Below are 12,460 nucleotides of genomic sequence, written 5' to 3' on the forward strand. Positions count from 1 at the left end.
GTTAACTTCCTGCATAAATAATAAATACTACACTTGAGTCCAGAAGTCGAGTCAGGGACTCGAACTCGGACTCCAGTCACGGCCGCAAAAGACTGACTCGACCTTGCATGACTTGGACTCGGACTCTAACATTTGGGCTCCGTCACTCAGAGATATTAACAAGTCATTTTTTATTTTCTATTACACAAGTAATGTTACAGTTACTAGGCAACTGTCCCCAATAAAAACCCGCCCAACAAAACGTTATCCAATCCCTCTATTGTTTTTTCTTTTAGAGAAATTGATTGTCTGTTTCCAGTTTGAGTTTGCAAAAAAATAATGTGTAATTAATGTACCTCTTTGACAATAGGAAAACACCCATCAAATCGTAATTGATTGCACTTGTACCAAAATCTGACAGCGTACGACTTTCTGGCATTACACAGGTCTAGGTTTGGTACGCATACCACATCGGCTCTATAGTCCGGATCACGGCTTCTATCAAAGTGCAAAACAACGTCCACAAACTTCAGCTTGAAGCTTATCTATTAACTTCAGGTACATTCAAACAGTATTCAAATTCCAAAAGAAAAGAAGATAGTGTCAGAAAAGTTGAAAAAGGCATACAAATTCGAAATATAGCTAGAAAAAATAAATAAATCAATCTTTTTTTTTTTTTTTAATAATAATTTGTGCTTTTTTCCTGAGGGATATCAGACAATGTCCATTAGGCAAACTGTTCCCCCACTACTACCACTAGTTTAGTGAAAATGTATTTGAATTTGTTTCAAGGACTCAAGACTCGAAGTCAAGGACCTTGACTCAGACTCGGACTCGAATGATAGTGACTCGGACTCTGACTCGGACCCGAGGTTTGAGGACTCGACTAAAAGTCTGATAAATACATAAATAATGAATCGGTGATGTGTATCTTATAAATATAATTTACTGATTTTATGTTCATTCAATAAAAAAATATTTTAACACCCTGCAAATTAATTGCTAATCGCAGATTGAGCAGCATCTTTAAAAACTGTTTGGGAACTGCATTAGCACATTACGCAGTTTGATTATATAGATTTACCGAATAAGCTATCTCTTATTTTGCTTTTCGCTCTTTGCTTGTTTAATATTTTACATTTTGCAACTTGATCAAAATAATTTGCTCAAAGACCGCAATAACCTTTAATTTCGTTCTTTTGATAATTTGTAATGCTCAAATTGCGAAATGGTAATTTATTTTCGTAATTGACTGAATACTGCGGTAACTTGGTATCTTTCAAATTTCTTACATTTTTTTTAGGATGCTACGAGGTACACAAGCATGCAGTTAAGTTCCACAATCAAAGTGATTTTGTAATACATACAGTGGATTAAATGTTCTAAGGACAGACGTCATGTTTATCAGAAGTACTGGGTTTCCTCTTTTGCCTTAGTACTTTAAATGATATCACATTATACTGTACTGTTGCTCTGTGGCTTTAAGGTCAGGCTTTAATTTATAGAGCTTGCTTAGTCATGTATTATCTGGGCAATAGAAAGAGAGCTAGGACAGCCTTCATATATCTAGAGTGTACAGGTCTGCTGACTACCTAAATTGACTTCCATTTATATTTCTGTTGGTAGGGTAGAAGGGATATATGCTTTTATGTGACACATGGTAGCCACACAAATGCAGTTGTTTGATGGCTATTGAATAGAGTTTATTATGCCCTGACAGCTCAATCCCCATCGCTGACAGAATCGCAACTTAATTTCCTACAGTGTTGGGATTCTGGAGTTTAAAACCAGTACATTATTATGGTTTTAATAGGTTTTCTTCTGTCATGCCTTTTTAATTTGCAAGTTTGATCCCAGGTGTTTTGAAAATGAGATTGATTCAGACATTAACCTATCCTAGAAATGTAATATCATTTTATATCAAGATAGTTTTTAGTTTGATTCTTTCTTTCTTTTTTGCAGTCTGACAGCTACTTCTGCATATCAGTTAGAGCACCGAGGGAGGACACGTATATAGGTAAGTACTTGTATGAAAAAAACAACCACCCAACCAACCAACCAGATAAAGATAGCTATTAACAAATGGTATTTTGTGCTGCTTTGGATTTCTTAAAGGCTACTGAGAAAAAGCAGCAAACGTAGTTCTTTGCACATTGTGAATGCAGTTACAGAGCTGCATGCCAATGCCTGTGGCAGCCATAACCCAGTTTATCCTTCTTGTATACTATTGGCTTTCTGTCCGAAGTGAGATCCTTAATCATCTTCTGTTAGATGGGCTGTTTATGTACATGCTGGCTTTAGTCTCTATATCCTTTTTGTATTAGCAGTAAGTAGTGGGCATACAAAATTGAACTTGCCCTCCTTTAAAACAAATATGTATATGTAAGCAATTTTTAAGATGACAAGAAAATGACAGAGCCAGAAATTATACTGGAGCAATACCAACTCATGAAAGGAAGCACAGTATGCTGAAATTATATTATACAGTGTGTAGGTAGAAAATAAGTGAATCTTTATTTTCTGGGATTTGATCAGAAAGACAAAAGATTATGGCAAACTGAAACTGTTTCTTCCTGTTAATAATCAACAGTTTCAGGTACCAGTAACCAGTTTATCCTATCTAAAGCTTATCGATGCATGACCTACTGTTTGCAGTTGCACAGCAATTAAAGTTTTTTCATGTACACGATGCTAAGAAGCATAATGTGATTTGCAGACTTAAGCCATATTTTAAATTACATTCTGTAAATTACTTACAAGGGTGCATTTTGAAAATGCCAGTAGCTGTGTTGGATGTTAATACAAATGAATAATTCAGCCTAAAATAAATGTGACGTACTGAAGAGGTACATGCAGTGATATAGTCTAGCTTTGGCAGCTGAGCTTTATCGATAGCTGCAGGGTGTGCCACAGACATTCTGAAAAATTGAGACTGACGGAAGCAACCCGGCCAATAAATGTGCTGTCTGCATCATACTCTTTCTTTATTCCACCTGGCTTGCCAATGTGTAAACACTAAATGTATACTAGTGCTTGACACCAAGTCTCTTTCTAACTAATTATTACAACAGAATGATCATAAATAGTGTCATCACAGATTGAGGTAACCCATGTAGGTTTGAGATATCTTGGATTAAGAAAATTGGAATGAGCTCCTTTTTGTGGAAACAGAATCAGTCTCAAGAAAATGCAGGGTCTGACTAGGGGAATATTAAAGAGAGGTAGCATGTGCAGTACACTGAAGATCCCAGCACTGTGACAGAATGGAATTGCAAGGTTTAGGCCTAAAAGCAAGCAAACTGTGTCGTGCTGCGTTATAAAGAGTCGCAGTAGAGGTTGTACAAAACTTTATGTACATGTTTAATAGGCTGCATTCCCACCCTTTTGGGAACCATGTGTATTTTTAACCAAGCATAAAGGCTTGAGCTACATAAACTGTTAGTTTCTCCACCCTAACAAAGAGAGTGAACACTGAGTATAAGATATCAAGTACCAGTAGAGGTTTTGCAAGAACGTTTTATTAGGACTCAAAATGAGCATGAAATCCTGAGAGAAAGAGGTTATCTGTGTGTTTCAGAATAACAGGGAGAGAGTAGTGGTTTCTCATGACACTCGTCAACCTTGGTTGGTTTTAAAAGGTGACCTCAGTGTATCTATTATATGCACATATAATATTTTGGTATGAGGCGTTCATTACAAACAGGCTTTTTAATGTGTGTGTGTATAGTTTGACTGTATTCAGTTATTGTGTGTTTATGCAACCTATGACTTTGGTAGCAATTGCGTGATCTAATGACAATAAAATACCAGTAATAACAAAACCTATTGTTTGTACTTATAAACAAAGTTATTAAAACTTGTTAATGTACTACAAAATACATACCGATGTGATTAGAAATGTAATTGTTCCCATTTGAATTTAAATACTACTTATTTTTATTTTTTGTCTTGCAGTTGACTTTCAGCCTCACGCCAGCATGAATACTGTCCATCACATGTTACTCTATGGTTGCAGATCTCCCTTTTCCACTGATAATTACTGGTAAGGATTCAGTTAGAGGAACAGTTCAGTCTTCCTCCTTTTCCAGAAGCTAAGCCTTTGTGATAAATAACAAAATGAGTAACCATGAAAAGTTAAATTAACTGACACCTTTGATGGTTAAATGTATTGGCACACTTTGAGTAGGAAATGTACCATTATTAGTCTGTTGCAATTTGGGGGATTTAAAATTCCTAATATGCTTTAATTTACAAAGAGTTGATGCTGAACCTGCTTGGCGAAGTTTTAATATTAAGACTTTCTGATCTAAACTTTTTCCATTCAGTAAAATAAGAAGACTATTACTTTCATGTTGTATGCAAATCTGATTGACCTGTCATTTATAGGGTATTGAACTGTTAAAGTAACTGGCAAATGTATTAACCTGCGTTGTACAAAAAAAGGTGTACTTCAAAGGCAGCTGCATTTTTATTTTTGTTTACTTTCTGAGCTATATATGAAGAAAAATGACTGGGATAGAATCAGGGTTGTAACTTTGGCATCAGGTTTCATGGTATAATCAAGTTGAATTTTGGAAGTATGATGTGACTCTGCAGCCTCAAACGCTTGTACTGTAGCTGGACACTCAAAACCATGAAGGGAATGAGGGTTAAAAACTGATACATTTAAATGATTTCACAGTGTCAGTAACAAGTGGATTTATAAAGGACATACTAAAACAAGGCACAGTCTACAGTAGATGACGGATAGCAGCAGCTTCTCAAAGGCACTGCTGTGCAAGATGTCAGTGCTCATGAGTTTATGTTATGTGTCCGTGTACAGTATGTGTGTACGCATGTGTGCATGCAGCTATCTTTATATCTACATCTATGTATTGCAATAATGCACACTTATATTAAGATGTCTTCTAATAACATTGTTCAACACCAGATATCTAAAAAAATATTTTTTCATCAGATTGTCCAGATGAGACATGGAAGCCTTGTATACTGTAGAATTGATACTCTTTTGTACAATGCTGTCCCATGAAAAGGATGTTTTTATTTCCATTAATTAGTATTGCTTCAGGAAAGTTAGTTTTAATCCACATTGAGTCCTACCAAATCCTCTGGAACAAGATTAATAATTTTTAATATCACATTTTCACTGGGACTTGGTTGCAATGCCTTTTAAGAACCTCTTGTTGTTAGCCATTAAGGAATGATAATGGCTTTTCTGTCAGGCTCAGTTTAAAAGATACATGAATAGTAATCATGTATCTTGCTAATGATTCATTCTGTTTCGCTAGTGCACTACAGTTATTTATCTGGATTCTGGATGTTTGCTTTATTGAAGTGCTGTAGAACAGACCATTAAATGTTTTCCCCAAACGCCTTTTGTTGCACTTCAAATTGTATTGTATTTTCATTTTCATTTGTTAACATTATAGTTTTCAACCCTTTGCTACAACAAAGCTTGCTACCATCCTAGTGCTACAAGTATTTGCAGAGACTTGCCAGTTTAGTTCACTTAGTGGCCGAGTGGTGGTAAATCTTTGAAAGAGAAAACTTTTGTTCCTGCAGCTGAAACTACTGTGCGAGGAAGACTGGAAGAATAAACATGAACTGTTACAGCATAGCACGTAATAATCACTGTGTGTTGTTGATGGTTTTTATATTAACTGTTTATATAGTTTTAGCACATTAGCCACTATTTAATCTCCATTTTTCTTAAATATCATGCTGATATTTAATTATGCAGCAACCTTATGTTAATTGAAGCAGCCTACTGTCTGGGGTCAGGCGCTCGCTTCTAATGCATTGTTGACTACCTATATTATCAGAAGTTTTAGACGTGCCACTACTTGTCAGCTTTTCCTTAGTAATACGTTAGATGTAAAGGTTTTTGTTCAGAAGTGGAAACTCCCTGACTGCGTCTTCCTTGTCTGATCTCCTTGTCCCTGCTAAAACAGACCGTGGTTTTAGGGATGTAGGTACTTATCATCTGATTTTAGGGGGATTAAGAATTTTGCCTTTTAAAGGATTCCGTTTTTTTGTTAATGTCAATTCCCTTGCCTGTATACAGTATCTGATTTGCTTTTTTTTTGTGTCTGTCTTTAGTTGTAACATGCCATACTGCTGCTGTTGGGATGCCCTCATGTATAAGGTGCATCTCTGGACAAATCCTGAATAAATAACCAACCAATCTATTCTTATATTTTTTTTATTTTTTGTATTATTATTTTATATATTTATTTATTTTTTATAATTGCCTATTTTGATAGCAACCTGCAGGCAGTAAATATAATTCTGTAGACAAGTCGCTCATGATTCGTATTTTATAATAAAACTGTACATGATTATGGGACACTTTAAGCTTTAAGTGAAACATACTGTAATTTAAACCTTTGATTAATATAACCCCTTTGGTTTAATCTTCTTATAATATGTAATAGTTCAATTTTTGGAATAATAAAAGAGCAAGAGGCATGAAAATTTGATTTTAATAGCTTTTTAATAGGTCTCTTTTGTGTTAATTAATCAGGATGCCATTGGGTCCAATTTGCCACATTTTACTTTTTCGTGTTTTGTTTGTTGTTCCTGTTTCATACGTGTGTGCTGTCCTGACAGTAAGGTATTCAGAGAATTATCTTCTTGACCTTGCATCCAAAAGGAAATAGTGTGAGGTTTAGAAGAAAGGTCTAACATCACTTTTCTGTCTGCAGAGGACATGCATCTGAAACTCACAGAACAAACAACACAGAAGATCATGAGAAGAAACCACTTAGAGGGATTGTAGATGTAACAAAAATATAAGAACATTATTAATCCTATCAATTTAAGCACATTGAAATATGCAGAGATTGAGGATCAGTGAGATATCATAATTATATCCATGTTATATTTGTCCTGTTTAAATTTATGGGTTGAATACAATTATACATCTGTTTTAAATTGCGGAATAATCCATAATGTAGAATGTATTTCTTGTAGAAAATGTGTATAATATAAATCATTTTTAAAAATTATTATTATTATTATTATTATTATTATTATTATTATTATTATTATTATTATTGTATTCTAGTAGAATGCTAGACACCCCTTTTTCATGCGCAAAATCAAATAAAAATTGCAGATGGAAAACAAATGTCAATACAGTTTCACACAATTCAGATAATAAATGCAGATGTAGTGGTTCGTTTCTGCACAATATGCTGTTGTAGATAAGAGAATGAATGCGTGTTGGCGCACTGTTGTCTCACTTCACTGCAGAAAACCTCTATCAAGCTAGCACTATTAAACGTGCACATTACCATAGCAACCTCTGCAGTCTCTTGAAAGAGCAGGGTTCTCCTGTGTTGACCCCAGGGAGACATCTATTTTATTCGGTATCCAATGAAACAGACAAAGGGATCGTTATACAAATAAACAGTGTGGGGCGGTGGCACAGCAGGTTTAGGGCATACAGTATGCGGCTTCTGTCCCTTAGTTTTGCAGATTTGTTCAACTGATAAGGATGCTGTTGTATGACAAATTAAATATATAGTTTTTTTTTTTTAATTTCTTTAATATTTATTTGTTAGTAATCCCTTTTTAAAGACCTCTTAGCTTTGAGACTCCTAACAACCTTTAATGACCACAACGTTGATATTTCCAAAGTGTTCCCAACACCAGAAATCAATCAGTGCGATCAAGGTTATCCTGCGGAATACAGCAAATTCAAAATATAAAAACTTTAGTAGCCTTGATATTGACATTCAGAGTACATTTGAGATGTCGCTTGTTGTTTTGTTACAATGCTGCTGTACTGTAACACTGACAGAAGATTTGTTTGAAAGTCAAAGTGACTTGTTTGCAAATAAGGTTTTACTCATTGATGAAAAGATGAATTGATAAATCACACAAGTTAGCTTTAATGTATTATATATTAATGAATATTTGAGTGTAATACCACAGTTTGATATCATATGAAACATATAAGATACGTGATTTAATCGATTTCATACATGCTATGATTAATTGATTTCAAAGAAGCAATTATTATAGGAAATTGCTAGGAAATTTCTTTTTTTAAAATGTTAATGTCGTTCGTTTGACCACACAAATAATTTATTTTTTCTTCCTGTTCTATTTATGTGCATGTCCATTACATCATCCATACAAGAACTTTCATGATTAGATAAAATGGTTGAGGCCAGGGTTTCAAGTTTCTGCATAAGAATGAATTATAGCCTTGGTATGGCACAGTATTGAAGCCAGTTTGCCATGAATTGATTGCCAGTGGAGGTAAGGCAGTGTGCCCTGCTCCGTTCCTTGCCAACAATATGCGAAAGATTAGTAAACATGTAACAACTGTTAGTTGTGACAAGGATAATACGTTTTAAATATTTACTTCAGATTCCTCCAATTCTCCGAACCATGCAATGAATAATCAAATGCACATATGGCTGAGAGATGAATACAGTGGTACTGTGTCTCGGAGAAAAACTGCCTGTAAGTAACGTGATAACATTAAACTCTTTGGCAGAATTTAGTGGCACGTCACTGAATAATTATGCATGTTTAAATTGCAAACTAAATACTTACTTAGTTGCAATAGGATTTAAATGACTAGACTCAAAGGTACATAGTGGATTAGTGTTTCAGTCTGTGCCATGCTGAACTGGCTGGTATCTCATTGCAAATACAACAAGCATTAAGTAGTAAGGGGCAGCTACTGACCTATTGTAGATACAGTAGGTCAGTAGCTGTCCCTGTAGATACAGTACCTTCCTGTAGTATTCCAGTGTTCTGGTTGTAAAGTCCTCTGGGATCAGTCTCCCAGATATCCCAATGTTGTTCACGATTGATGCAAGTAGAGGTGCAACACCATTATAATCGATTGAAGATCAAATACCATTTTAATACAATTTATTCCTAATAAAGTTCCAGATGAAGGCTGGTTGGTTAAAACATATTAGCAATGTTATGCTTTGTGCATGAAATATTTTATATATATATATATATATTTTTTTTTTATTTTTTTTTTGATGGAAGTGTGGACTGGCAAAGTGTTATCTGCAACCTGTTTCAGTGTTGTGTTTAGAATTACTTTTAAATGTCCATCTGAAACCTTGCCAAGCGTTTTTTTTTTTTTTCTATTAGTTTCGTCATTAAGAAACTATTTAGCTATTCAAATCTAGTTTTTGAAGCTTTTAAAGCTGTTTTATGTATATAAATGTATACTTTTTTTCTTGTCAGCAACTAATAGACATGATTATACAAGTTTTTGTTTTTGAATTGAGGTGTAGGTTGCATTATTCAATTGATCTTTGTGCTTCTTTTGAAGATTTATTATGGTTACGTTACCTTCATTAGGAAGAGAGATTGCAGTTTCATGTAGCAAGTTAACCATCGCAAGGTTGTTAATATTGTGTGTCGTCACAAGCCTAAGCTGCATTTCTGTTTCAGCTCATCCATCTCAAACCGGTGTTTTAGGTGTTGACCATATTATACTAAATTGATTCTATAATGGTGGTTAACAATCTGCATTTGTTCATTGCTATTACCAAAAACAATATGGACTATCTGTATTGATGCCATTATTCATTATCTCAAATCTATATTCCTCTAATAGGGACTGTGGTGGTGTACAAGGAACCTGTCAAGATACAGCTAACATAATGTATGCGTGGGCGAGGGACGCTCCACCGACAAAATTACCCCGAGGTACCAAAGTCATTTCATTTAAATCATTGTTCATATCTTTATGCTCATGTGATTGCTGCCTTTATTTTCTAATTATTAGCATGCATATTAATCAAAAGTAGCGGACCACGAGACATTCCATTTGCTTCAGATAACATGAGATTCTGAGTAGTTGTAGGTTGCTATGTTTGTAAATTCGAGACCTCTAAACAACCTTTTTTATTATTAATAAATCCCCAAATGTTTAAAATAAGAAAGCAAAGCATTGTTGAGTTTATTGAAATGCTTGTTTTTTTTTTTCTCATTCTAAGGAGTTGGATTTAAAGTTGGTAGTGATGCTGGAATTACACATTTTGTGCTTCAGATTCACTATGGAGATATTGCAGCATTTCGGGGTAAGATCTCTTATAATGCCTGTTTCTGCATAAACAGAAATGTGTTTTTCTTTTTTACTTAACAGTTGTTTTAATTCATACAGAATTCCTGAATAACATTCATGTTTTTGTTTTTTGGCTATATTTGTGCTGGCGATTTCATATCTAAATAATTTCATAGGCTGTGTTTGAAATGAAAGCATGAAGATCAAGGGAACTGGGTGAATAAAGATGTGAGTCTGCAGTTGATTCTGTATTCAACAAGTGTACACTTCAGTCTGGAACTCTGCAGGAGTGGACACTTGTTTTCTCGGCTCAATCAGCTCTTACTGTTGACTTAACAGTAATAGCCTTGTCTTGCTAGTCTAAGATGTTTTAATCTCAAGTGTTGGCTACCACTTGCAGAATTTTGTGTCTGGTAATGTCACTGAATGATAGAAAATAGAAAACTACTCATTCTAAATTCTCTTGTTGAAGTTAACAAGAAGGCAGGTAAAGCGGTCGGGAATTTGCTGTTGAGGTGAATGTGTGGAAAGAAAGGCAATAATACGAATACCTGTGTAAATGGGATAGGCAAACAAAACCATACAACTGTCACATGATTATTCTGAACACTGGATAATCCACACTAATGTCATGTCACCATTATCCAGCCTATGGTAAATTCAGAGCAACCTCAATTATCCAAAACACCTTATTTTAAAACAAAATGTGTGTCGTCTGAGGAGTTAGATAATTGAGTGTCTCTGCTTGTTAAAAAGCATTTAAAAAAGTAACCTTATTAGGGGCACCGTGTTATACAGTATGTGAACCTCGTGGAGATCGATTTGTGCTGATACATCTTTGTGAGTTTGTGAACAGGGCTGACATGATCATGTAATAAAACTGGTTTTATTCTTGGCAGCACAGCCACAGAAATCAAGAAAAGTATCACGCTGTGATTTGATAAGTCAGTAAATATATTGGAAAGTTAGTCAGGCATGTACCAGTGCACGTAGGCTCAATAATTGCAATGTAAACATAACAGTTACTGCATCAGACCCCCAGACAAATTACTGATAGACAAGAAAAGTAGGCATACTGGGTAATGTAGCTACGTCTGCCCTTGAGAGAGTGACTTGAATGTCTAGATCAAATACTAGGACACTACAATTTGGATCAAGAACTACCAGACAAACCAGATATTCCTGTTTTATTACACATTTCAGTTATACTTATGTAGGTGTCTTGTCGTAACATTATCTTGGAGTAAATGCAAAAACTGTTTTAGCCTTTTTCTTGCATCATTAATGTGTGTCTGATCTTCACAGTTGAGATGTTTAATATGCATTACATTCCTCAGGATATTTCAGTTGGCATTTTAAGGAGTTCTCTAGTTTATTATTATTATTCTTATTATGGTGATTGTTTATTTTAGCAGACGCCTTTATCCAAGGCGACGTACAGAGATTTAGCAAAGATGCATTATAGTCTTTGGTTTTGGTTGTCCAGATATATATTTTTTCCAATCATTTATGAAGAAATCCAAAAAAGGTACTAACTCAAAAATTAGAAATTATTTCCTTTATTTTAAATTAAAACATTTTTTTTTTAAATGTGCAGTTCTCAGTCACGAACATGTTTTTAATTTAAAATAAAGGAAATAATTTCAAATTTTTGAGTGCAGACCTTTTTTGTTTCTTTTTTCTTTATAGTTTATGTCTACGCACCACAACGAACAATTTTGTTTACAAAGCGCAGGTTATTTTGCTTTTTTTCCAATCATTTATGAAATAATACTTTTCATTTTTTGTTGTGTAATATTGAAAGGTCAAAATGTTATTGTCTGTCATGGTTTTATTAATTGATAAGTTGGATGCAGTGTGTTAGCAATCTGACATTGTTGATTTGGCAAATCATATGGAAAGAGTGACCATTTAGTCCACTCCATGCTGTTTAGCAAACACTGAAACCTCCATACACAGCAAGCACAGCCTTTTCTCACCACATGTTAATGTTGTAATGATGAGTAAAGACATAACACAAAAGAAAACAGATCCTGAAGAGCAAAAAGACCACATCTGTTTGTTTGTATCACAGCACAAGAAAAGCACATAATTAGGTGACCTGGACAAAAGAATCCAACATCATGCACAAGTGAGATGCCTCCTGCTGAGTGTCGTGCTTGAGATGAATAACCTCATTGATTTTCAAACACTGATTAATCACAATCACAAATCCCTATCATATTACCCAGGAGGTGCTCCGTGCTAACAAGAGAACGAAAAGGGCTTTATGCCTGTGCTTGAACTTTTTAACAAGATTAACTTTTTATTAATATATACTGTATTTGACATCGGTCCCAGAAGAGTTGCATTACAGCTACTGTAGTGATTTTAGCAAGAAGATCTTCCCTCTAATATAATTAACAAAGCTCAGTCCGTACTGGCATCCTGATG

The 12,460-nt window shown here is 34.7% G+C and overlaps 1 protein-coding gene across 4 annotated transcripts in view; it reads left to right on the forward strand.

Moving 5' to 3' along the window:
- The window catches only part of LOC117409376 (peptidyl-glycine alpha-amidating monooxygenase B), a 96,592-nt gene that overhangs the window by 34,049 nt on the left and 50,083 nt on the right, over window positions 1–12,460 (forward strand). For all 4 annotated transcript variants that reach the window (XM_059022860.1, XM_059022873.1, XM_059022877.1 and 1 more), the window contains exons 4-7: window positions 1,942–1,996; window positions 3,934–4,021; window positions 9,578–9,669; window positions 9,960–10,043. In XM_059022860.1, the coding sequence (XP_058878843.1) occupies window positions 1,942–1,996; window positions 3,934–4,021; window positions 9,578–9,669; window positions 9,960–10,043 (319 nt within the window). The remainder of the gene's footprint in view (window positions 1–1,941; window positions 1,997–3,933; window positions 4,022–9,577; window positions 9,670–9,959; window positions 10,044–12,460) is intronic.

The sequence above is a fragment of the Acipenser ruthenus genome, chromosome 1 (assembly GCF_902713425.1).
Source record: "Acipenser ruthenus chromosome 1, fAciRut3.2 maternal haplotype, whole genome shotgun sequence".
Taxonomy (NCBI): domain Eukaryota; kingdom Metazoa; phylum Chordata; class Actinopteri; order Acipenseriformes; family Acipenseridae; genus Acipenser; species Acipenser ruthenus.